Source organism: Silene latifolia, chromosome X, assembly GCF_048544455.1.
Source record: "Silene latifolia isolate original U9 population chromosome X, ASM4854445v1, whole genome shotgun sequence".
Taxonomy (NCBI): Eukaryota; Viridiplantae; Streptophyta; class Magnoliopsida; order Caryophyllales; family Caryophyllaceae; genus Silene; species Silene latifolia.
The window spans coordinates 342,480,013-342,505,901 of NC_133537.1; the positions used below are offsets into that span (position 1 = coordinate 342,480,013).

At 41.6% G+C, this 25,889-nt stretch overlaps 2 protein-coding genes and 1 pseudogene across 3 annotated transcripts; 1 reads left to right on the forward strand and 2 right to left on the reverse strand.

Moving 5' to 3' along the window:
- Positions 1–736: 736 nt before the first annotated feature.
- On the forward strand, positions 737–25,510 carry LOC141619614 (putative serine/threonine-protein kinase At1g54610). Of its 2 annotated transcripts, none has more exons than XM_074436634.1 (8): positions 737–1,003; positions 1,358–1,983; positions 2,213–2,497; positions 2,597–2,914; positions 4,280–4,507; positions 4,754–4,854; positions 5,482–5,596; positions 5,937–6,449. In XM_074436634.1, exons 2-8 carry the CDS (start codon positions 1,546–1,548, stop codon positions 6,258–6,260), a joined length of 1,809 nt encoding a protein of 602 aa, XP_074292735.1. In that variant the 5' UTR covers positions 737–1,003; positions 1,358–1,545; the 3' UTR covers positions 6,261–6,449. The 2 variants fall into 2 exon arrangements, with proteins under 2 accessions (XP_074292735.1, XP_074292736.1); XM_074436635.1 differs by lacking the exons at positions 4,280–4,507; positions 4,754–4,854; positions 5,482–5,596; positions 5,937–6,449 and adding exons at positions 23,249–23,476; positions 23,764–23,864; positions 24,492–24,606; positions 24,947–25,510 and having other exon boundaries at positions 888–1,003.
- On the reverse strand, positions 9,229–9,796 carry LOC141621933 (large ribosomal subunit protein eL36y-like; annotated as a pseudogene).
- On the reverse strand, positions 14,110–14,879 carry LOC141622710 (uncharacterized). Its single transcript, XM_074438716.1, has one exon. It carries the CDS (start codon positions 14,813–14,815, stop codon positions 14,150–14,152), a length of 666 nt encoding a protein of 221 aa, XP_074294817.1. The 5' UTR covers positions 14,816–14,879; the 3' UTR covers positions 14,110–14,149.
- Positions 25,511–25,889: the final 379 nt, after the last annotated feature.

Below are 25,889 nucleotides of genomic sequence, written 5' to 3' on the forward strand. Positions count from 1 at the left end.
ACATTCTTAATTTCACTTTTTATGACTTTACCAACTAAGTTAAAGTTGACCAATAGAACGGACCAGCTTAACCTAGCTTCCCTTATCGTTAAGCCAACATTTTAAAGTTGGGTCATGGTTGAGTTGGCGTAACCCGACCCGTGCCAAGAGACAATCCAACTAAGGGCCTCAGTTTCTATACCCAATCCAATCCGCCTTGGGCTAGTCTAAGCTAGCCGACATTCTGATAATAAAAAATGAGGTCAAATATATTATACACCACGATCTTTACACAATGACCCGGAAGCGGTTGCGGCCTGAAGATCCCCTCGTCACAATAAATAAATAAATAAATACTCCATAGCATAGTACATAGTCTACATATAGGCGCTGTTTGGTAAACGGCATATTGGCCAATTTTTAGCATATTCAAGGGTTTTAGCATGTTTGACCAATCAATATGCTAATTTTAGTGTTTGGTAAACAGCATATTTGGGGTCAATATCTTTGTTTTACAATATCTTTCTTACCCTAAAGATATTGGTTAGCGTATTGTAAAATAGGAAATTTTTCTCCATTTTACAAAGAAAACTAACAATTTACTAATCGTAATCTGCCATTTACCAAACACTCAAATTAATTCTGCTAATTATAATATGCTAGTCAAACCTTGCCATTTATAATCTGCTTTTGCAATCTGCTTATGCTGAAATTAATCCGCTGTTTACCAAACAGGGCCTATAGTATAGTCATCTTCACACCAACACCAACCATCCCCACTTCTCAATCATCATATAGTTACATTTTTCCATCAAATCATCAAAAATCCCTTCTTTTTGACTCACTCTTTGTCGGATTTTCTTCATCCTATTAATTTCCCAAATAAACAAAAAAATAAAAAACAAATAAAAACAGTCTATAATTAACTTGTTTGCTAGCTGTTCAACTGCTCAACAATCAATCAAACAAAAAAAACTAAGTCAAATCAATCCAACTTGTCTCCTTTCTGCTTAATCTTGCTTCTGTAAGTCTTTTTACTTAATACCCATCATTTTTATTCCCCAAAGTTTCGATCTTTTTGCTTAAATTCTTGTTTAAAGACGGGAATATCCGTCTTAAACTTAAAATGCGTCGAGTAGGGTAGATGGGATTAATAAATTTATGTCACAAAGTTGCAATCTTGCTCCTGTAATTCTTTGTACTTAATACCCATCAATTTTATGTCTCAAAGTTTTGATTTTTTGCATAAGTTCTTGTTTATCGGTCTTAAACTTGAAACGGGTCAAGGATGGTTGATGGGATAAAGAAAGTTATGTCCTAAAGTTGCAATCTTTTTGTGTATTAATACTTGTTTGTGATTTGATTTTTGTGTGTTTAGGAGTTGCAGTTGTTGAATTGAAGAATTTGGGGGTTTAGGGTTTGTGGGTACTGGTTACTGGGGTAGTGTTTGAAGACATTTCCCTCATTGGTTAGGAAATTGTTTCTTGAAATTCCGCTTTCTCATCTGTATTATCAATAGATCATTGAGAAATGGTGAGATATGAGGGTGTATAGTGTGATTAGAACATGGGTTGTGTGTTTGGGAAAGAGGGTTTAGTTGAAGAAGGTAGACAAAGAAATGGGAGAAAAGAGAATGAGAATTTGAGTGTTGAGTCTGGTAGGAAGGTTGATTTGCCAGTAGCCGATGTCGTTTCGGGTTGGGATGTAGGGAATGAGGGTGAGAATGGTGATGTTAAGTTGAGTAATGGTGCAGATAAAGAGGAGGTTAAAAAGGGTGGGGAGAATGGGGAGGAAGGTGGTGAAAGGGAAGGGAATGTGGGTGAAAGTCGAAAGCCAAGAGAAAAAAGGCGGTCAAAGCCGAATCCTAGGTTGAGTAATCCTTCCAAAGGTATACATGGTGAGCAAGTTGCAGCTGGGTGGCCATCTTGGCTTTCGGCGGTTGCAGCTGAAGCAATTAATGGTTGGGTTCCTCGACGAGCAGATACTTTCGAGAAGATTGATAAGGTAGGAGCTTGTACTTGAATTTAGTTGTGAATTTGGTTTACTAGCTAGCTACATTACTTATACTCGATTAGAAGTACCTATTTTATGAAAAATTCTCATGTTTTGGGTTGAAAATGAAGTGTCGAGTGTTGGACATGGTTACGCTAGGTAGTATGAAGAGTATGAGTAACATAGCTAGCTAGTGTGGCATTTGTATATTTATCATTTGACATTTTCTTTGCTATTATAGATTGGGTCGGGAACGTATAGTAATGTATATAAAGCTAAAGATTCATTGACTGGGAAGATTGTTGCACTTAAAAAGGTTCGCTTTGACAATTTGGAGCCTGAGAGTGTAAAATTCATGGCGCGAGAGATTTTGATCTTACGTAGGTTAGACCATCCTAACGTTATAAAGCTTGAAGGTTTGGTAACATCAAGGATGTCTTGTAGTTTGTACTTGGTGTTTGAGTACATGGAACACGATTTAGCCGGGCTTGCTGCAAGTCCGGATATTAAGTTTACAGAGCCTCAGGTTAGTGATAAACTATCTTTTTGCGTTGAAGTATTTTATCTGTAGTTTTGAATTTATTTGGTAACTTTAGGTCCTAGTAAATTAGTTACTGTACTGCAGGTAAAATGTTACATGCACCAGTTGATCTCTGGGCTAGAGCACTGCCACAACCGTTATGTGCTTCACCGTGATATAAAAGGGTCAAATCTTCTCCTTGACAACGAAGGAGTACTTAAGATAGCTGATTTTGGATTGGCGACTTTCTTTGATCCAAGTAAAAAGCATCCTATGACGAGTCGTGTTGTCACTTTATGGTATCGAGCTCCTGAGCTGCTTCTTGGTGCAACTGATTATGGCGTTGGAATCGATCTTTGGAGTGCGGGCTGCATCTTGGCTGAGTTGTTCGCTGGGAGGCCTATCATGCCTGGCCGAACTGAGGTAAACTTTCATTGTCTTATTTGTTACCCCAATACTCCGTAATATATAGGTAATTGAGATCTGGCCATTTGATGTGAATCTGCTTGTATAGGTTGTTTACTCTTTTGGACGTTATATCTTAATAATTTACTGCATCTGGGTTTTTTATCTATTGTCGTTCAAATTTTGCCAGGATTGTTATACCTTAGTAATTAGTATGCTTCTTGCTAATACATTAAGTTTTTTTCCACGCTTTAGGATTTATATCAAGCTCTCAAAATTTCATCAAAACAATACGCCCTTGGTTCTTTCTTACAACTTGTAAGTCGTTTTAGCATATTGCACATGAATTAAGAAAGATTTTGGGAAACTTGAACCTTAGTTTAAAAAAACGCGCCTTGGATGAGGCACTAGCCAAAACGCCTCCGCCCCTTTTAGGTGCGCCTTTTAGGCAAGGCTCACCTTACAAGGCTAACTAGTACACACTTTCCATATCATTTAGACCAAGGTCACTGTTTCTTGTCCCCATTATTCCTAACTTTACTCCTTGACATGTTAGCCAATTTGAAAACTCCTAAAAAGGCTATTGTTGCCAAAAATTTATTTGGAAATTACAAATTTGTTATCAAAAAGAGGGCGCCTCGTGTCAAAAAGGCACGCGCCTTCGCCTTGCGCTTTGCGCCTTGTCGCCTCAGCCCCTTAGCGCCTCGGTTCGCCTTGCGCATTTTTAAACTAAGACTTGAACTACAAATTATGTAAAGTTATTAACCTTTGGAAATGGGATGATTGACTTTTTACACCAATCAAACGTATGAAAATACATAGTTAACCTCTATTAATGCACTTCATTATTTTTTTTCTCCCCAAAAGGGTATATGCAACACATAGGGAAATGCATAATGACTAATAATTTTTTCTGCTTTTCTCTAAATCGACTTATAATATAATGGAGGGAGTAATAAACAAGCCAAGTTCTGTAAATAATACTGTTCCAAGAATCCAAGCACACTGTTTGTTTTAGTATTTTCTAAAATCATCCATGTTCATTTCAGGTGGTTTTAACCTTACTTAAAGCTTTCTGCATTAGAACATTTAGTATCCGTAGAATTAGCTCTGTCATCTCCGTTATAATACACAAACTTATATAAGACGATCTCATATGTGAGACACTTAGACCACCCCATGACCTTGTACTTGAACGAGGGACTCGGGAGAAGTTCCGCTGATCTCATAGAAAACTCGCTTCTTTATAAGAAGCTGCAAGCTAGAATCCAATCTACTTCTGTATGACGACATGGAACTCCAGGCTGTTCTCTTTCATATAGTCACTTGAATTGCTTGCTGTAAAGTGTAATACATATATGATGATGTTTTTATTGGCCTTAGGTGGAGCAACTGCATAAGATATATAAGCTATGTGGTTCACCTTCTGATGATTATTGGAAGAAATCAAAGTTGCCCAATGCAACCATATTCAAGCCACGAGAACCATACAAAAGATCCATACGAGAGACCTATAAAAACTTCCCACCATCAGCATTGTCTTTAGTTGATACTCTTCTTGCAATTGATCCAAATGAACGCTTAACTGCCACAGATGCTTTGAACGGCGATGTAAGTTTTTGTCTCTCATGACAGACAGTTTTCATTCAGCTTGATATGTTCTGTTATATGGTTCATCTCGTCATTCCAACATGACGTCGCCTCAGTGAAGAGTATGTTGTGTATCGTAGTTCGTAAGTACTAAAAAAGGATCATTTTATATGTGAGGGATTAGGCTACCAGATTTTGTTTCTTCTTTTTCGATTCACAGAGATCTTCTATATGATTATCAATCTAGTTTCCATGGATACTGTGCAGTTTTTCAATACTGAGCCTCTTGCTTGTGATCCTTCAACACTTCCCAAGTATCCACCAACCAAGGAAATGGATGCAAAACGGCGTGATGACGAGGCTCGAAGGTCAGTGTATCACAATGATTTCATCTTTGCTTGTGCTTGCGGTAGTCTGTTCAGAATGTTAGTGACTGTGTTAGTTTCATGTTTCTCATAACTCTGTGAGAATGTAGGAGATACTCTTTCTACGATTTGCCAACTCGTTGATTCCAAATTACTTAATATCTCCATTGGGGTGGGGGAGGAGGTTCGAATTCAACGAGTTTATGAAATAATTTTTTTGATAGATATAGGGAAAGGAAGGGAAGCCTTGGCGCACCGGTTAAGGTGTTGCTTTCTGACCGTGAGGTCACGGGTTCAAGTCCTTGGAGCGGCTTCTTGCCAAAATGGCAAGGGAAGGCTTGCCCCAATTACACCCTTGTGGTGGGACCCTTCCCCGGACCCTCGCCTAGCGGGGGACGCCATTGTGCACCGGGCTGCCCTTTATATATGGAAAGGAAATTTGTGAAGTCTTGACAGCCTGTTGAAGTACAAACCCTAGTATCCACTGTGATCATTACTGAAACAGTTATACGGTCCCTACAACTCTTAAGATGTCTTAACTGTTGTAATCTGTTCGAAATGTTGTAATCAAATATTACAGGGAACTTCCTCATGTACATGTTTTTAGGCTAACATATATTTTCCTTGCAGACAAAGAGCAGCTAGCAAAGCACAAGGTGATGGCACGAAGAAAACCCGGACGCGTGACCGACCCAGGGCAATGCCAGCCCCTGAAGCTAATGCAGAGCTTCAAGCTAATCTCGATGTATGTGTTATGTTGCTTTTTCTTGTTATCCTGTTTAGCTTTTGAAATTTCAGCCATCAGAATCCAAAAAAAGTCGCATTTTCACGGACCTGTTTTGAAAACATGGATATAAGGCTAGATGCATCCTGACTCTCCTTACCCCGGGGCCTCGCCATGTGAGGGAAAAGCTTTTGACGGCTCTTTATATAGGTTCATGTCGGCTGACACCCAAGTGGCTACGCTCTTTTAAGACTGCATGCATTTTCCCGTTGCCTTTCCATTTGTGGGAACCCTCGAGACATAAGTTATTGTTGTTATATTGCATGAAGTGTGCTAGTAACTCTGTTTGACTAACTTACAGCAGCGACGCCGTATGATAACTCATGCAAATGCAAAGAGCAAGAGTGAAAAATTCCCTCCACCTCACCAGGACGGCGGCCTTGGCTACCCCCTGGGTGTTTCAGGGCACTTTGATCCCGCAAACATCCCAACAGACATTCCTTACAGTACCACCTCTTTCACATACTCGAAAGGAGGGGCAGGTCACCATTGGTCCGGGCCGTTAGTAGACCCTGCTTCCGCTGGAGGCCCCAGACGGAAAAAGAAGAATGTCGTCGAGGGCAATGAAATCATGTCAGCTGGCCGAAGAGATACCAGTAAAAGCTCTAGAGCTCGCGAAAGATAAATTCAGGCTTACAAAGTGTATTTAGAGGTATATCTGATTTTTCTCTTTTCTCCCTTTTTTTCTTTTCTCGTTCCCCCTCCGCCAAAAGAAATTATATGTTCGAATAGTTAGACTCGGGAAATTGCCTCCAAAATCCAGATGTATATTTTGATCTTCCTTCTATTATAGAGATTTTTATTCTTTGAGAAAGTGAAATGTGGATCATTCCCAAATTCTTCGAGATTTTGCTAAACTGAGAAAGGCAGTCGTGTTGTAACTTTTTTCATTATTTATCGACCTAAGTTGAGACTCGAGTAAAATTAAATCGTTCTTATCACTTATGTAATAATATTCAAATGTTGTATTATCGATGCCCATGACTTCATTTTTGTTCGATTGTAAATATTCTAGAATCGACTACTTCCTCTGTCCCATTTAGTTGTTAATAAAAGGTAAACATTATTGAGACGGAATGAGCATGTCCTTCATACAATTTCATCTGCTTTTTTTATCATTGTTTTCTCATTCAATTGATAGTCTTCAGTCTTCACCATAAACTTCATGCATCTTGTTCTTCATCACACCATTTTCGAGATCATGCAAAATTCGCAGTTCATGCAACAGTTATTTCTTCTACAATCCTTCATCTTATAAATAGTCTACAAAAATGGCATGGTTCCATAAGCTTTTGTTGTAAGCTCATAATATACGAACTCAAAAAACTCGAAACAATGGCCTCAAGATCATCCTGGACTAGAGAAGAGGAGAAGGAGTTCGAGATGGCTTTGGCCGAATTCCATGATGATCCCAACAAATGGGAAAAAATTGCTAACAAAATTGGAAAAACTGTTGAAGAGGTTAAAAAGCATTATCAAGATTTAGAAGACGACATTGCAGATATCGAAGCAGGCCGAGTTAACCTTCCTGACTACAAAGACGATGACACGAAATCGTCTGAGTAAGCATAAGAGAGTGAGGATCAGATTATGTTATTCCAATTTACAATATGGTTTTTAATTAATAATAAAATTTTAGTAGTATTTCATGCATGTACTAAGCTAAGATCGATCTAGTTTACTATTAAGAAGTCGGTTTAATTCAATCATTCTTGTCGATCTAATGAAAATTAGACGATTCTTATGAATCTTATCCTATATTTCGAGATGTTTACTTCTCTTTTCGTACAATTTTAATTAGTAGTAATTTTTGCGAGTTTTGGTCTATACTAAAATGACATAAATACCCTATTAGCGCGTTTTCACGTTCAAGATGTAAATTTCGTTGAGAATATCATCCAAAATCACAGAGTAAAAATTCACTCAAGAAAATTGAAATTTTTTCGAATAATATATCATTTCTGGTTCTGATGGGATCCGGTGCAAATAATATTCCGAGTAATACATATTCATGAACTAATAAACATCGGGAGGTAAATTAAACGTATTAATCAACGACGAACCACCAAATCGAACAGCTTGATCAAGATGCATCTTCAACGTATAATTATTAATTTCCGACACTCGTAATTCTTCCCTGCACTTCGAAAGCATGCAGTTCAACTTCTCCACTTCTTGTTTACTTTCGTCGTACCCTTTAAGCTTCTCATGTTGCACCACAACCATCCTTCTAAGTACACAATTCTCTTGACCGAGTTTCAAATTTTCTTCATTCAGCTTATCGGTTGTCACAGTCTGATCTTGGTCACGCGCAGTCAGAACCCTGGCTGCGCGTGACTTTGCTTCGTCTAGACTTGTAGCACAAGTCATCTCCTTGACGAATAACTCCACCCATTTAATGTCTTTTTCACTAAGTACATGTACGTCTTCTTGTTGTTGTTCTTGTGCATTGTAAAGTTCTTGGAGCTTGTGAGTGGTTGTATCGAGGTCGAGATTACAATCTTGGAGGGTTTTGTCTAGGGTTTGCGGGTCGACGAGAGGGAAGGTATTCTTGAGTTGGTTAATAAGGGTGTTTTTGTTGAATAAAGATGAAGAATGGTGTTTTTTGAAGGAAGGGTAGTATGTATCAAGGTTGTCTTCAAAGGCATGACATCTTTTTCCACACACTAATGCCGTCATCTTTACGTGATAATCTCCTCCGAGGTACTGAAGGCAATCTTTATGTATTATGTTAAGAAGTAAGGAATTTTGATGTTTGATGAAAGATTATTGAAGATATGTATGGGTATATATATAGGTTGTATGAACCGACATATGGATGGCAATTGGCAAGTGTTTAAGCCTTTATGAATTAGGATTAGGATTCCGTAAGCCTTAGAGTTTTAGGATTGCATCAGTTTAGGAAAGGCCCAACTTAATTGGGCCGGCCCAGCTGTTATTGGTTTTCTACACTAGATATACTCATCTAAGCGTAGACCTGGCAAAACGGGTCACTCGAATCGGGTACGGATCGGGTCAGTTTGGGACTGTCACACATTTTGGGTCAGGTCGGGTCACTTTTAGGTTTCCGGTCAATTTCGGAATAAGGGACTGTTGCAAACCATGAAACTTAATTCTGATATATATAATATTAATACGACTTATTACTAGTCGTTTTGGGTAATTTCAAGTCATTTGGGACCAGGTCAATTATGAGTTGGGACAGATCGGGCCGGGTCAACATTGGGTCATATAATGTTCGGCTCGGGTCGAGTATGACCCCATTTTGCCAGGTCGCGTACCGGGCACTTTTACAAAAAAAAAGGAAAAAAAAAGGAAAAAAAAAAAAGAAGATTCTTGAATGAGACGGTCTTCCAATAGCTTATAAGTTATATTTCACATTTTTCTCAGCATTACCCCCGAAAAGCGTGTATCTAATATACTCCGTATTTGTGTGACGGTTCTTTTCTTTCACCTTCGAACATAATGACGTAACCAGATTCAATCATACATTTTGACAAATGTATGCTGAGCAGAAAAAGTCTAAACTTAGCAATTAGAACAAGGAACTTAAGAACAATAGGTTTCGGGTTCAAAGCCTCAAATCCTTCCGTTTACACAAACAGAAAAATCGAATTGTAGGATGATCCTCTACTAGATTTGATCACCAGGCCACCAGCAGACCTCAACTTCCTGAGAACATTCGACATCTCCTCTCTCTTTCGCTTGGCCTGGCCTCTTGTGGGTTCCTAGCTTCCCGAGAAGCTCGGTAATCCTCTTCTCATAAGGAACGAAATCAGCCACCTCTCTGATGACACCCCTCACAAAAAGAATCCTCTTGCTGGTTTTCTGTAATAGAGAACACATATAGATTCAGATTGTGACTGAAAGCCAAATGAATTGTACTCCGTATATTGCAGTCCTAAACAAGCAGAGTTCTCTAACGTCCTATATTCGACAAAAACTGTACTACGTACATTTTACTCTAAAGGAACATGGAAAATCAATCTTCGATAAAAATTCCTGTCTCAAAAAGTTATACATCAAAGTGCCAAACTCGGTAATACGATACAAAACTTACCTCTTTCCTGTTAGATGATCATGGAGCGGGTTCCTTCTTGGTGACAATGTGACCTTGTTCATGCCAACAAAAAGACTCGTGTTCAGCTGTTTCGGAGGCATTATCTACAAATGTGTAGAGAATTGTTCAGATACCAGTCAGACTACGTTCATAACAGCAGTTCAAGCAACACCAAACAGAGCCATGAAAAAGTAAGTAGGTAGCCAATTTGGGATTTGCAAGACTTCTGGTCAAGTTTCATTTCGAGTTTGGTCATTTCCGAGTCAACTTTTTTAAGTTATTTATTTATGGAAATAATCACCTTGCAATAAGAAACATTCAGATCGGGGTTCTATTGGGCCAGGTCGATTTAGGTTGAGGTCAAACTGGAGTCTTGAGTTCAGGTGTCAGGTTGGGTACGGGTCCGTTTATCCGGACCGGGTCATTCGAGTTACAATCGGGAACTTGTTTAATTCGTCTTAACTCTTAAGAATATTACATTACAAATCTTAAATTGGCTATAAGTCTATAACAACCCGACTCACCACCGTCGTTATCACACCCCACGTAAAGATGAGATGTTCATCTTTGGGTCCGTTTTGTCCTCACTTAGCCCAAAAACACAAGGCCTTGTTACTAAGTGATGGGTGTAATCCCTTTATAAACATATCACAAGCTTCTCAATTTTTCGATGCGGACAATTTTACTCGCATAACCTCATGGGGTCTTAGGCCCTGTTCTTTTGGACTTCTATTTACTGAACTAAACTTATAGGAACTGAACTGAACTGAACTTATAAGAGATGAACTGAACTAAACTTATAAAAATTTTACGCTTTATATATATTAATTTTTTTTTACAACTACTACAATACATTACAATAAAAAATATATTGCATATTACATTTTTTTTTCTAACCATTTATTTCCATATTATCATCATACTCGTCACTTTCATCTTTATCTTCATTTTCACTGACATCATCGAATCCATCTATTTTTTTTTCTAACCATCTATTGTTTTTAAGAATAATGTATATATGATAATTTCAATATTGGATTTTTTTTGCATTGATTTTTAATGAAAATGGTACTATTTTTTTTTTCAATTCGTCAATATTAAAAAACGGTTATGAATTTATAGTTAATATAAGTTGTATGAACTTATCTAAACTGAACTTATAGGAGTTGAACTGAACTAATAGAAACTAAACTGAACTTAATTTATAAGAGCTGAACTGAACTTATATGAAGTGAACTGAACTTAAAAAGACAAATAGAAGTCCAAAAGAACAGAGCCTTACATTGGCGTATATGAAAAAGGAAAAGAGGAAAGTGCTTAAGCAGTTAAGCCTTTAGGAATTAGGTCCATAGTCCTTGGAGTTGTAGAAGTTGCATGAGTTTAGAAAAGGCCCAATTTAATGGGCCAACTATTATTTGGCTTTCTACCCTAGATAAGCCCAAATTCTTCCAAGATTTATTCCCAAATGTGGATTTTCTACCCTAGATAATGATTTTATTCTTTGAGAAAGTGAAATGTGGATTATTCCCAAATTCTTCAAGATTTTGCTAAATTGAGAAAGAAAGGCAGTCATGTTGTTCACTCATTGGATAATTTTTCTTTAAGGTGGGGTCAAGACTCACCTAAAGTCTTAAGTTGAGTCTTGGATTTTCAAGATTCAACTTAGGGGGTGTTTGGTTGGAGCATTTGGAATGGATTGGAATGGATTTCATCCATTCCAATGTTTGGTTGGCCCCTTTTGGAATGGAGTTAGAAACCCAAGGGGTTCTAATTCCACCTCAACCCCCTAGAATCTCATACCTTAGTCTCACCCCATGATTTTAAATCCATTCCCCCCATATACAAACTCTAGAATAATAGAAAACAAAAAATAAAAAGAAATCCAACATTACATTTTACCAAATCCTTCTCTGCAATCTTCTATTCTTCATTTTTTTCTGGTGTTTTTCATTGTCAATATTTTTCTACCTTTTTTTATTCTCTTTTTTTCAATACGAAAGTGCGATCAGTGTGCTAATTGCAATGTTATCCCATCATTACAAATTTATTAGCATTATAATCACCATTGATGATGATCATACATGCTTTGTATGGCGATTAGTGTTTTGAGTATTTGCAGCATTGATCATTAGTATTACAGATGATCATCATACAAAGTATGATTGATTGTAATCATCTGAGTGATAGATGATTATATTGCAATTTATTTTTGTTTTTAATAATTCAAGAATATTTTTAATTTAGTCGTATTGATTTTTTATCGATTATTTTGAAGTTTTATTTTTGTTAGTATCTTGTATTAGTTACTTGAAATTATAAATAACATTGTAGGTATTATTTATAATTAAAAAAAAAAAACAAAAGGATCCGAATCCATTCCAAACGTGAACCAAACAAGCATTAAGAGGTATGGGGTTCTAACTCCATACCCATATGGAGTTAGAATCCATTTCATTCCATTCCTAATGTTTGAACCAAACGGCCTCTTAAAACTTTGTTAAGACTAGGGTAGATTATTGATAGTCTTGAGTGAGTCTTATCTAAAGACTTACCAAAGTCTTATCTCAAAACTACTAATAATCTTACTCTTATACCATTGGCAGATCCATGCATTATAGGTCTGAGGTTTCGAGGCATCAAAAACAAAACTTGTTATGCATTCTATCTAAATTTTAGGCTTTACGTAAAAAATAGCTTTAATATTACATCAAAACCTCAAAAGAATTTTTTCTAGATCCGCCGCTACTGTTAGTTATTCACAAAATCTCATTGAAGACGGCGATATCCGTCACAAGCTTGTGACGGATACCATTTCCTCTCACAAAATACCCATGAGAGGTGAGTGGGGAAGCACATGAGGGGTGCCCCACCTTGTCCCCTCTCCCTTTTTGTGAGAGGTCTTCAGCTTGTGACGGAATTAGCCCGTCACAAGCAAAATGCTTTGTTAGTTGTTACCCATGAGAATATACACCACAATGAACTTGTTTTCAACCACCTTTGCCAAAACACCAAAACTTGTCTATACTCATACAGTCATGCATTACTTATCATGTACCTCATACAATTTCATCTACAAAATTTTGCTTAAGATGAGTATATTATTGGTCTTTGAACTTAAAACGGCTCAAGTAGTATAGATGAGTCAAAAGTTAATTGTCTAAGGAATAACGTAACAAAGGAAAGGCTTGTCTCAATCTATTCAAGTGGATGTTATTTGATTCGTTATAATCTTAAGACAGATCACAAATGTTACCGTCTTAATTAAGACAGACCAACTAATTCTTCAGATATCATTGTTTTCTCATTCAACTGATAGTCTTCAGTCTTCACCATAAACTTCATGCATCTTGTTCTTCATCACACCATTTTCGAGATCATGCAAAATTCGCAGTTCATGCAACAGTTATTTCTTCTATAATCCTTCTTCTTATAAATAGTCTACAAAAAAGCATTGTTGTATAAGCTATTGTTGTAACTTGTAAGCTCATAATATACGAACTCAAAAAACTCGAAATGGCCTCAAGATCATCCTGGACAAGAGAAGAAGAGAAGGAGTTCGAGATGGCTTTGGCCGAATTCCATGATGATCCCAACAAATGGGAAAAAATTGCTAACAAGATTGGAAAAACTGTTGAAGAGGTTAAAAAGCATTATCAAGATTTAGAAGACGACATTGCTGACATCGAAGCTGGCCGAGTTAACCTTCCTGACTACAAAGACGATGACACGAAATCGTCTGAGTAAGCATAAGAGAGTGATGAAGATCGATCATATTGTGTTCCAATTTACAGTATGGTTTTTAATTAATAATAAAATTTTAGTAGTATTCATGCTTGTACTAAGCTAAGATCGATCTAGTTTACTATTAAGAAGTCGGTTTAATTCAGTAATTCTTGTCGATCTAATGAAAATTAGACGATTCTTATGAATCTTATTCTATATTACGAGATGTTTACTTCTCTTTTCGTACAATTTTAATTAGCGCGTTTTCAAGTTCAAGATGTAAATTTCGTTGAGAATATCATCCAAAATCATAGTGTAAAAATTCACTCAAAAAAAGTGAAATTTTATCGAATAATATATCGTTTCAACTATTACAAAAAAAACTTCTTGTTCTGATGGGATCCGGTGCAAATAATACTTTGAGTAATACATGTTCTTGAACTAATAAACATCGGGAGGTAAATTAAACGTATTAGCGCGTTTATACTAAAATGACATAAATATATACTCTCACTTTTCTATAGTTTTCGGGTTATTGATATATTAGCGCGGTTTCACGTTCAACACGTAAATTTCATTGAGAATATCTATCCAAAATCATAGTGTAAAACTTCACACACAAAAAAATTGAAATTTCCTTAAATAATATATCGTTTCAACTATTACAAAAAAATTTCTTGCTCTGATGGGATCCGGTGCAGATAAAACTCCGAGTAATACATATTCTTGAACTAATAAACATCGGGAGGTAAATTAAACGTATTAATCAACGACGAACCACCAAATCGGACAGCCTGATCAAGATGCATCTTCAACGTATAATTATTAATTTCCGACACTCGTAATTCTTCCCTACACTTCGAAAGCATGCAATTCAACTTCTCCACTTCTTGTTTACTTTCGTCGTACCCTTTAATCTTCTCATGTTGCACCACAACCATCCTTCTAAGTACACAATTCTCTTGACCGAGTTTCAAATTTTGTTCATTTAGTTTATCGGTTGTCACGGCCTGATCTTGGTCACGCGCAGCTAGAACCCTGGCTGCGCGTGACTTTGCTTCGTCTAGACTTGTAGCACAAGTCATCTCCTTAACAAATAACTCAACCCATTTAATGTCTTTTTCACTAAGCACATGTACTTCTTTTACTTCTTGTTGTTCTTGTGCATTGTAAAGTTCTTGGAGCTTGTGGGTGGTTATATCGAGGTCGAGATTACAATCTTGGAGGGTTTTGTCTAGGGTTTGCGGGTCGACTAGAGGGAAGGTATTCTTGAGTTGGTTGATAAGGGTGTTTTTGTTGAATAATGATGAAGAATGGTGTTTTTTGAAAGAAGGGTAGTATGTATCAAGGTTGTCTTCAAAGGCATAAGATCTTTTTCCACACACTAATGCCGTCATCTTTACGTGATAATCTAATCTCCTCTGAGGTACTGAAGACAATCTTTATGTGTTATGTTTTATGATGTTAGGAAGTAAGGAATTTTGATGTTTGATGAAAGATTATTGAAGATTTGTATGGGTATATATATAGGTTGTATGAACCGACATATGGATGGCAATTGGCAAGTGTTTAAGCCTTTATGAATTAGGATTCCGTAAGCCTTGGAGTTTTAGGATTGCATCAGTTTAGGAAAGGCCCAACTTAATTGGGCCGGCCCAGCTGCTATTGGGCCGGGCTAGCTGTTATTGGTTTTCTACCCAAGATATGCCCATCTAAGCGTACCGGGCACTTTTACGGAAAGAAAAAAAAAAAAAAGATGATTCGTGAATGAGACGGTCCTCCGATAGCTTATAAGTTATAATTCACATTTTCTCGGCATTAGCCCGAAAAGCGTGTTATCTAATATACTCCGTATTTGTGTGACGGTTCTTTTCTTTCACCTTCAAACATAATGACGTAACCAGATTCAATCATTCATGTAGACAACAATTGTATGTTGTGTTGGTACCATTAGCGAGTGTACATACTTGTGAATTATGGTGGATGTTGGGTGGAAATCAATGGATAATGCAAGCATAGGATGGGTCGTGTACTCTGAAATTGGGGAGATTATTTTCAGGGCTAGAAGAAGTATTAGAGCTGAGTCAGCGTTACAGGCTGAAGGATTGGGGGTTCATATGGTTCTGCTATGGGCTATAGGTAGAGGGATTCGTCACTTGGAAGTCTCCTCGGACTGTCTTTCGCTTATTTGTTTTCTTGCAGGGATCCAGAAGCCTCATCAACATCTTGGGGATGTTCTAAGTGACATTCATGCTCTTGCTACTTCTTTTCACTGTTTAGCTTTTAGTTATACTCCTAGGACCTTTAATAGTATTTCTCATGGTCTCGCATGTGAGGCCATGTTTAGTTAGGTATATCTCTATTTACAGCTGCCAAAAAAAAAAAAAAAAAAAAAAAAAAAAAATTGTATGCTGAACAACAATTGTATGCTGAACAGAAAAGGTCTAAACTTAGCAATTAGAACAAGGAACCTAAGAACAATAGGTTTCGGGTTCAAAGCCTCGATTCCCGCCGTTTACACCAACAGAAAAATCGAATTGTAGGATGATCCTCTACTAGATTTGATCACCATAATATATGTTTTCAGGACAGATTATCTTGGACGCCGAAACACGAGCATAGGACAATACAAGCTTTGAAGTCTGAACTCTAGCTCAGTAGCAGCCACAACAAACCTAAATTTGACACGAGAACTACTGCGAAGATTGAAATTAGCCCTATAAACATGCAACTGATGCAAGATACATGAAAAATTCATCCAAGACGATATTTTGAGTGCCAAAAAACAAAAATCCGTATTCACTAAAATCTTTGTAAAGACGGGCGTCACTGGCAACACACTGCAGCAATAAAGCGAAAACCTAAGAACCGTAAAGTTAAAAAAAATCACTTCTTTTTTTCTCAGCACCTCCTGCAGACCTCAACTTCCTGAGAACATCCGACATCTCCTCTCTCTTTCGCTTGGCCCTCTTGTGGGTTCCCAGCTTCCTCTTGGCCAATTTCAGGGCATGCTTGTCCTTACCAACCTTCAGAAGCTCGGTAATCCTCTCTGACGACATCCTCACAAAATGAACCCTCTTGCCGATTTTCTGAAATTGGGAACAAACATTGACATATAGATTAATATTATGACTGAAAGCCGAATAATTGTACTCCATGTATTGCAGTCCTAAAAAAGAAAAGTCCTCGAACTTCCTATCTTTGACAGAAATTCCAGTATCGCAAATAGTTAAATCGAAGTAACAAACTCAGTCAACAATATATTTTTGAACCTTTTCTAGTTTACCTTATTACATTAGTAATCTGCCACTTATCTAAAATTTCCGCCCGCCAAAACGACAACCTGATTTCGCCACTGCATAAAGGTAACTATGCAACTCAGCTAACAATAGCTCACTACCAGATCAATCCTTAAATCAATCAAACATGATGAACAATTATAACAAGGCTAAATCATCAATTACTCCCTTTTATAGTACACTTTTTCAAAATTACTCCCTTTTATAAAAAAATTTAAAAATTACACCCAAAAAATTGCTGAAATTTTTAAATTGCTCCAAAATCCCTATTTTTGTACATTTAGGACGAAAATGCCCTTGATTCGCAAAATTGGGTCATTTTGTTTGCTTCATATCTGGAGTTTTACATAGACAAAAATTACGTTCTTTATACGGATAGAATCTTGAAGAAGTCTACTTTCCAATGGCGTTGGAATCAATAAGTTTTACCGTGTGAATTTTGTTCAACAAGCCTTCAAAAACTGATACGATTTTAAGACTGAAATTCCCTGTTTTAGTATTTGCTAGATTGATCCATGTTCATTTCAGTGATCTTTAGCTTAAAGCTTTCTGCATTGGAACATTTATCATCTCCCGTCCTCTCCCCTAAGAAGGTGGAGATTGTTGATATTCCTGATGAGGGGGACTCTGATGCAGAGGGATCTCCCCTTATCTGTAGGTGGAAAAGGACGGCTTCTGCTGCTGGCAAGGAAGTGCCTTCTCCGGCCAAGAAGGCCAGACATGGTATCCGTCTATCCTGTGGCTTAAACTTAGCCGTGCCATTAGGTGTTCCTGATAAGTCAGTTGATACTGATGCTTTAATTGAATTTTTGCAGATCAGCCGCAGTCGGCCATCGCTCACGTTGGGCGGCAGGCGGTGGGCTTCTCTCGCGCAGCTCGCGATCGGGCGCCACCGTCAATTCTTTCATCCCAGAAGGTTTCCTTCTCCCAGCCGCAGGCTGGTGGCCAAAGTACCACCGCCGTTCCTCCCCCCCAGAAGGCTTCCGTCTCCCAGCTTTATAGAGGAAGGCACAAAGCTGATTAGGGAGCTGGCGAGGTGGAACGTGGCTACGGGGCTCGCCTCGAAGGAGCGGGAGAGGGTCATTGCTCGAGCCGTTTTAAGTGTAATGCCACTAAGCAGGTGGCTACGTCGGCGAAGCTGAGTCTCCTTAATGAGCAGAAGCTCAGGGGAGATGCTGAGAAGGCGCTCTTGGCTGAGCGAAAGCTCCGGGAGGACGCCGAAAAGGGGGTCCTTGCTGAGAGAGCTAAGGCCGAGGCCGCGGCGACCGGCTGCGAAGCCGCTTTGGAGGAATGTAGCCTTGCTCGAAGCGTGTCGACCTCTGTCTCCAGCAGAGGGATCAATACGGGGCATGTTTAAGGCCCAGCCGAGCCGATTCGTGGCAAAGAGGCCATCATCAAGCAAAAGGAGGCGGACGTCGATATGCTCCAAACCGTCATGCTCCCCAAATCGTGCGCCGAGTTCCGGACTTGGCCGAAAATGCTTGCCCGGGGAAGTTATCGGGGAGCTTTTCCCTCTTGATGGCTCCTTCCCGTGGGACAGGTTCGACGTGCTGCTTGATGACAGAGTCGAGGCTAAGGAGAAAGCCGCGGTGGAGGCGGCCAAAGAGGCGGCGAAGGCGAAGATGGAGGGGGAGGCGGCCGCGAGAAAGCGGCTCTTCTTTGAGAGGGCTAGAGTGGCTAAGGAAGAGGCCGAAAGGATGAGGGCAAATGAGGATGCCGAGGCCAAGGCCGAGGCCGCTAGAGAAGCTCTTCTGGGTTGCCCTCTTCGGGAAGATGCGGCCGCCGATGCGATGGCGGCGGCGGCGGCCTAGGAGAGCAAGTTTACTGACAGATCTGTTTCACTCCTCACTAACATGTCTTTGCTTGATGAGAACAAGTTTACAATGATCGGCTTCAGTTGTCCGTGGGCCAATTACTCGGCTCTTCCTTCCCGCTATCTCTTGGTATAACTGTAGCTTTTGCTTTTTGTACAACTTTTAGTAGGTTGTGTCTCGGATTATCCCCGCGGGGACGGCCGTCGTCTGTATTCTTCTCACTTGTAAATCTTGTAACTTATCTTCTAATAATAATTCGTTTCTTTCGCCTGCGGCCTGGCCGTGGTCTTTATCTCATCTCTGTCAGAGTTGTCTTCCTGTATTCTTAATTGAGCGCCCTTTTTTATTTTCGCCTCGGCTTGGCCGGGGCCGTTTTTGAGTGCGTATCTCAACTGTGTTTCAACGCTTCCAAGACACTTTGAATGTTTTTGCGAGTGTAATGTGCGATGGCTCTTGTTGGATTGACCGGGGAAGCCGGCGTTGGTTCTTAATAGCGTGTTACGTGGCGTCTACCACTTGGGTGATCTGCGACGGCGTCTCTACCTCTTGGGGTGACCGCCGTGGCGTCTACTACTTGGGGTGACTGCGACGGCGCTGTAGTTCTTCATAACGGCCGCTCTTGTCGGTATGACGGTGTGAGCGGCGTACGCTTCTTGATAGCGTGTTACGTGGCGTCTACCACTTGGGTGAGCTGCGACGGAGTCTACCTCTTGGGGTGGCTAGTGGCGTCTACTACTTGGGGTGGCTGCGACAGCATTGTAGTTCTTCATGCGGCTTGCCGCTCTTGTCGGTATGACGATGTGAGCCGCGTCTGTTTCTTGATAGCGTGTTACGTGGCGTCTACCACTTGGAGTGGCTGCGACGGCGTCTACCTCTTGGGGTGACTGCCGTGGCGTCTACTACTTGGGGTGACTGCGGCAGCGTTGTAGTTCTTCATAACGATTTGCCGCTCTTGTCGGTATGACAGTGTGAGCCGGCGTCTTTTCTTGATAGCGTGTTACGTGGCGTCTACCACTTGGAGTAGCTGCGACGAGTCTACCTCTTGGGGTGACTGCCGTGGCGTCTACTACTTGGGGTGACTGCGGCGGCGTTGTAGTTCTTCATAACGATTGCCGCTCTTGTCGGTATGACGGTGTGAGCGGCGTCTGTTTCTTGATAGCGTGTTACGTGGCGTCTACCACTTGGGTGAGCTGCGACGGAGTCTACCTCTTGGGGTGATTGCTAGTGGCGTCTACTACTTGGGGTGACTGCGACGGCGCCGTAGTTCTTCATAACGACTGCCGCTCTTGTCGGTATGACAGTGTGAGGCGGCGTCTGTTTCTTGATAGCGTGTTACGTGGCGTCTACCACTTGGGTAGACTGCGACGGAGTCTACCTCTTGGGGTGGCTAGCCGTGGCGTCTACTACTTGGGGTGACTGCGACAGCGGCCATTGTAGTTCTTCATAACGACTGCCGCTCTTGTCGGTATGACAGTGTGTGAGCGGCGTCGGTTTCTTGATAGCGTGTTACGTGGCGTCTACCACTTGGAGTGACTGCGACGGCGTCTACCTCTTGGGGTGACTGCCGTGGCGTTTACTACTGGGGTGACTGCGACAGGCGCCAGTAGTTCTTCATAACGATGCCGCTCTTGTCGGTATGACAGTGTGAGCGGCGTCGGTTTCTTGATAGATAAATCGATGGGAAAATTTTGCTTTGATCGAAGGCTTGATGGTTTCTCATTAGGTGAAAACATGCGTTGGGGTGTCCACAGATATTTTGGACACCTCCGCGGCTACATAAATTCTTGCGAGATTACCGATGCCCTATCGGCTCATTACGAGCACACTTCCTCGCCGGCCCCTAGTTGTATCCATTTGGTCGCCCTCCTGCTGCAAGGACGGACTCTTCCCTTTTTCGGACTTTCTCGCCTCTTTGAGGGACTGCATGTTGCATCCTCGGGCAGCTATCTGGACGTTGATCACCTCATCCTTCTCGTCTTTGGAGACGAGCTTATGCGCTTCCCCCCGGTCCGAGACGTACATCAGTGTTAGGGCCCGGATGGACATCACTGCGTCGGCCTCGCTTAGGGTGACCCGGCCTATGAGGACGTTGTATGCGGACGAGCCGTCGATGACCACAAACTCGGCTAGACGTTCTTTGCCGACGTCTTTTCGCCGAATCTCACCGGAGCCTAATTGACCCCAGGTGGTACCAGGCCGGCCCCGAAAAGTCAGTATAGCGGGTTGGTGCGAGGGCTTAAGTCTTTGATCTTCAAAGCCGAGGCCGAGGAAGCATTCTCTAAACATGATGTTCGTGTATGCGCCTGTGTCAATCAGGCACCTCTTGACCAGGTGGTTGGATATGTCTAAATTGACTACGAGCGGGTCGCTGTGAGGGGCGATGACCCCTTCGTAGTCCTTTCTTCCAATAGTCATGTCGGGGATGCTTGCAGAGGGGATCCCTGAGTTGGGCACAAAGTTGATGGCCTGATATAGCTCGTTTAGGTGTCGTTTGTGCCCATGAGCGGACCCTCCGTTCTCGTTGCCCCCGATGACAACGTGAATCACTCCTATCCGTTCGAAAACGGACTTTTTATCTGAATCGCGGCGTCGGTCTTTTGGCCTTTTGCGACGTACTTGCCGAGGCTTCCTTCCGATCGGTTCCTCTATGGGATTCTTCGATGGCGACGATCGTTGGTTAAATGGCCGGTGTGGCCGTGGTACTCACGATCTTGGCTCGTGTCACCGTCACTTTTTGGCTTGGGGGTCTCTCCCACTTCGGCCCTCGTTTTTGCTCGGGCGAAGACCTCGGCGGGCGATACGACGAGGGGGTTTTTTCACTATACCGCCTCTGGTGGTACGTTCCCGAATTCCACCCGGCGCCCACCGAGTCTTGCCTCCGGTCGGATCTGTCCGACCGTGATCTATTATTCTCACGGCGTTTTCCATCGGACCGCGGACCGTTGTTGTCGCGGCGTTCTTCGTCCTGGCTATCCTGATGGTGACTCCTCTTTTCGAGTGCTCGGCTTCGGCCGGGATCTACCCGAGTCTTGTGATAGTCTTCTACCTTGATGGCACAGGTCGGCCGGCTTCCCGCGGCGTCCCGGCCTAAGCCTCCGCTCTTGATGAGCTCGTTTTTAAGGCTCCCCTCGGGAGGCCCTTCATCGCCGCGAAGGCCGCCAACTCGGGATTAATTTCTCGAATCTGCTGGACCTTTCCATCAAACCTCTTCACGTAGCTTCGAGAGACTCGCCCCCTCCCTCGATAGTTAGGAGGTCGGAGGTCTCTACGGCCCTTCTCTTATCAGCAGAGTAGTCTTGGGTTAGGAAAGCGCCCTTCAGGTCGGCGTAGTAGTACACCGAGCCATCGGGAAGCCCTTTGTACCACTCGAGCCATCCCATGTAAAGTTGTTGGGAAAATTCGGCACTGGACCTCGTCGGGCTCGCTCCCATACCGACATGTAAGACTCGAAAGCCTCGGCGTGGTCGGCCGGGATCGCTATCCCCCTTGTATGATAGGGGTGGCGCTTTTAGCTTGTTTGGCACCGGAACTTCTAGGACGTAGGCGTTGAGGGGTTGCCTGACCACGTGTTGAATGACACGTGGCGATCGGCTCCTCGCATCCCTATCTTGGCTTCTCCCCTCGTAGCGGGAGGGGCTCCTTCTTCGACTATGACTCCTTCTCCAACTCTGCTGAGTCGGACTCCTCTGGCTCCTTTGGGGTGTGCCTCGTTCGTGCGGCGGGGACGCTGTCCTCCCGCGAGTGTGGGAAGGACTTAGGTCTACCGCGCCCACTTTGGGCTCCCCGCGTCTTGACCGGGTCAACTTCTCCTAGTGCTCCGTTCGATTTCTCGAGTCACGTTTTGGGCCCTGTTATCCTGGACGGTTTCCGCCGCTCTTGTCGGTGTGACAGTGTGAGCGGGCGTGTTGCTGATTAGGTCCAGGAGCATTTTTAGCTTTGCTACGTCAACCGCATACCCCATGATGGTGACCTGGTTGGTTGGCACCGGCGCGTCGGGTATTATTGGCATCCCGAACTCCGGTTGGATTACTCCGCCGGTGGAGGGCTGCATGACTCCGGAGTTGTTGAAAGCGTCATCTTGGTAGAACGCGGTTTCGTCGGTAACGACTGCGTCTTGCTGTTTCGACATTTTCTCGGCTTTTTGGGTGGGTTTTTGTTTTGAGTTTTGTTTTTGTTTGGGAATGAATGTGACTAGCTTCTAGTGTCTTTCCCACAGACGGCGCCAATTGTTCCGGGTATAATTCCAGAGCAGTGATTAGTTACCACCCGTGGCTCGTAGAATAATGTCTTGAGCTGAATCCTTCTTGCTCCTATCGTCCCACTCGGCCTCTCCCCGCAACAATGAACGAATCGAGGGCTTGGCTGTGTGCCAAGCGTACTCACTCCGACGCTCAAGTCAGTAAACTTAAAGGATTAAGCTGTGTTACTTGGCTAGATGCGTATTGTAGAGAGATAAGGGAGATATTACCAGATGAATAGTGTATTTAGGTTATAATTGTGAGATGCCTTCCTCAATGAAGGTTGAGGAGTATTTATAGACTTTCACCTTTTGTCACGTAGTGGCCAAGTGGCCAAGTGGCTAGCAGGTGGAAAGACTGATCTACCCCTACTTCTGTATGATGGCATGGAACTTCATGCTGTTCTTTTTTAGATAGTCACTTGAATTCTTTGCTGTAAAGTGTAATACATATATGATGATGTTTTTTATTGGCCTTAGGTGGAGCAACTGCATAAGATATATAAGCTATGTGGTTCACCGTCTGATGATTATTGGAAGAAATCAAAGTTGCCCAATGCAACCATATTCAAGCCACGAGAACCATACAAAAGATCCATACGAGAGACGTATAAAAACTTCCCACCATCAGCATTGTCTTTAGTTGATACTCTTCTTGCAATTGATCCAAATGAACGCTTAACTGCCACAGATGCTTTGAATGGCGATGTAAGTTTTTGTCTCTCATGACGGACAGTTTTCATTCAGTTTGATATGTTTTGTTATATGGTTCATCTCGTCATTCCAACATGTCGGGCTGTATCTACAAGCTGTAACTAGAACCTTGTACATGACGTCGCCTCAGTGAAGAGTATGTTGTGTATCATAGTTCGTAAGTACTAAAAAAGGATCATTTTATATGTGATGGGTTAGTCTACCAGATTTTGTTTCTTCTTTTTCGATTCACAGAGATCTTGTATATGATTATCAATCTAGTTTCCATGGATACTGTGCAGTTTTTCAATACTGAGCCTCTTGCTTGTGATCCGTCAACACTTCCCAAGTATCCACCAACCAAGGAAATGGATGCAAAACGGCGTGATGACGAGGCTCGAAGGTCAGTGTATCACAATGATTTCATCTTTGCTTGTGCTTGCGGTAGTCTGTTCAGAATGTTAGTGACTGTGTTAGTTTCATGTTTCTCATAACTCTGTGAGAATGTAGGAGATACTCTTTCTACGATTTGCCAACTCGTTGATTCCAAATTACTTAATATCTCCATTGGGGTGGGGGAGGAGGTTCGAATTCAACGAGTTTATGAAATAATTTTTTTGATAGATATAGGGAAAGGAAGGGAAGCCTTGGCGCACCGGTTAAGGTGTTGCTTTCTGACCGTGAGGTCACGGGTTCAAGTCCTTGGAGCGGCTTCTTGCCAAAATGGCAAGGGAAGGCTTGCCCCAATTACACCCTTGTGGTGGGACCCTTCCCCGGACCCTCGCCTAGCGGGGGACGCCATTGTGCACCGGGCTGCCCTTTATATATGGAAAGGAAATTTGTGAAGTCTTGACAGCCTGTTGAAGTACAAACCCTAGTATCCACTGTGATCATTACTGAAACAGTTATACGGTCCCTACAACTCTTAAGATGTCTTAACTGTTGTAATCTGTTCGAAATGTTGTAATCAAATATTACAGGGAACTTCCTCATGTACATGTTTTTAGGCTAACATATATTTTCCTTGCAGACAAAGAGCAGCTAGCAAAGCACAAGGTGATGGCACGAAGAAAACCCGGACGCGTGACCGACCCAGGGCAATGCCAGCCCCTGAAGCTAATGCAGAGCTTCAAGCTAATCTCGATGTATGTGTTATGTTGCTTTTTCTTGTTATCCTGTTTAGCTTTTGAAATTTCAGCCATCAGAATCCAAAAAAAGTCGCATTTTCACGGACCTGTTTTGAAAACATGGATATAAGGCTAGATGCATCCTGACTCTCCTTACCCCGGGGCCTCGCCATGTGAGGGAAAAGCTTTTGACGGCTCTTTATATAGGTTCATGTCGGCTGACACCCAAGTGGCTACGCTCTTTTAAGACTGCATGCATTTTCCCGTTGCCTTTCCATTTGTGGGAACCCTCGAGACATAAGTTATTGTTGTTATATTGCATGAAGTGTGCTAGTAACTCTGTTTGACTAACTTACAGCAGCGACGCCGTATGATAACTCATGCAAATGCAAAGAGCAAGAGTGAAAAATTCCCTCCACCTCACCAGGACGGCGGCCTTGGCTACCCCCTGGGTGTTTCAGGGCACTTTGATCCCGCAAACATCCCAACAGACATTCCTTACAGTACCACCTCTTTCACATACTCGAAAGGAGGGGCAGGTCACCATTGGTCCGGGCCGTTAGTAGACCCTGCTTCCGCTGGAGGCCCCAGACGGAAAAAGAAGAATGTCGTCGAGGGCAATGAAATCATGTCAGCTGGCCGAAGAGATACCAGTAAAAGCTCTAGAGCTCGCGAAAGATAAATTCAGGCTTACAAAGTGTATTTAGAGGTATATCTGATTTTTCTCTTTTCTCCCTTTTTTTCTTTTCTCGTTCCCCCTCCGCCAAAAGAAATTATATGTTCGAATAGTTAGACTCGGGAAATTGCCTCCAAAATCCAGATGTATATTTTGATCTTCCTTCTATTATAGAGATTTTTATTCTTTGAGAAAGTGAAATGTGGATCATTCCCAAATTCTTCGAGATTTTGCTAAACTGAGAAAGGCAGTCGTGTTGTAACTTTTTTCATTATTTATCGACCTAAGTTGAGACTCGAGTAAAATTAAATCGTTCTTATCACTTATGTAATAATATTCAAATGTTGTATTATCGATGCCCATGACTTCATTTTTGTTCGATTGTAAATATTCTAGAATCGACTACTTCCTCTGTCCCATTTAGTTGTTAATAAAAGGTAAACATTATTGAGACGGAATGAGCATGTCCTTCATACAATTTCATCTGCTTTTTTTATCATTGTTTTCTCATTCAATTGATAGTCTTCAGTCTTCACCATAAACTTCATGCATCTTGTTCTTCATCACACCATTTTCGAGATCATGCAAAATTCGCAGTTCATGCAACAGTTATTTCTTCTACAAT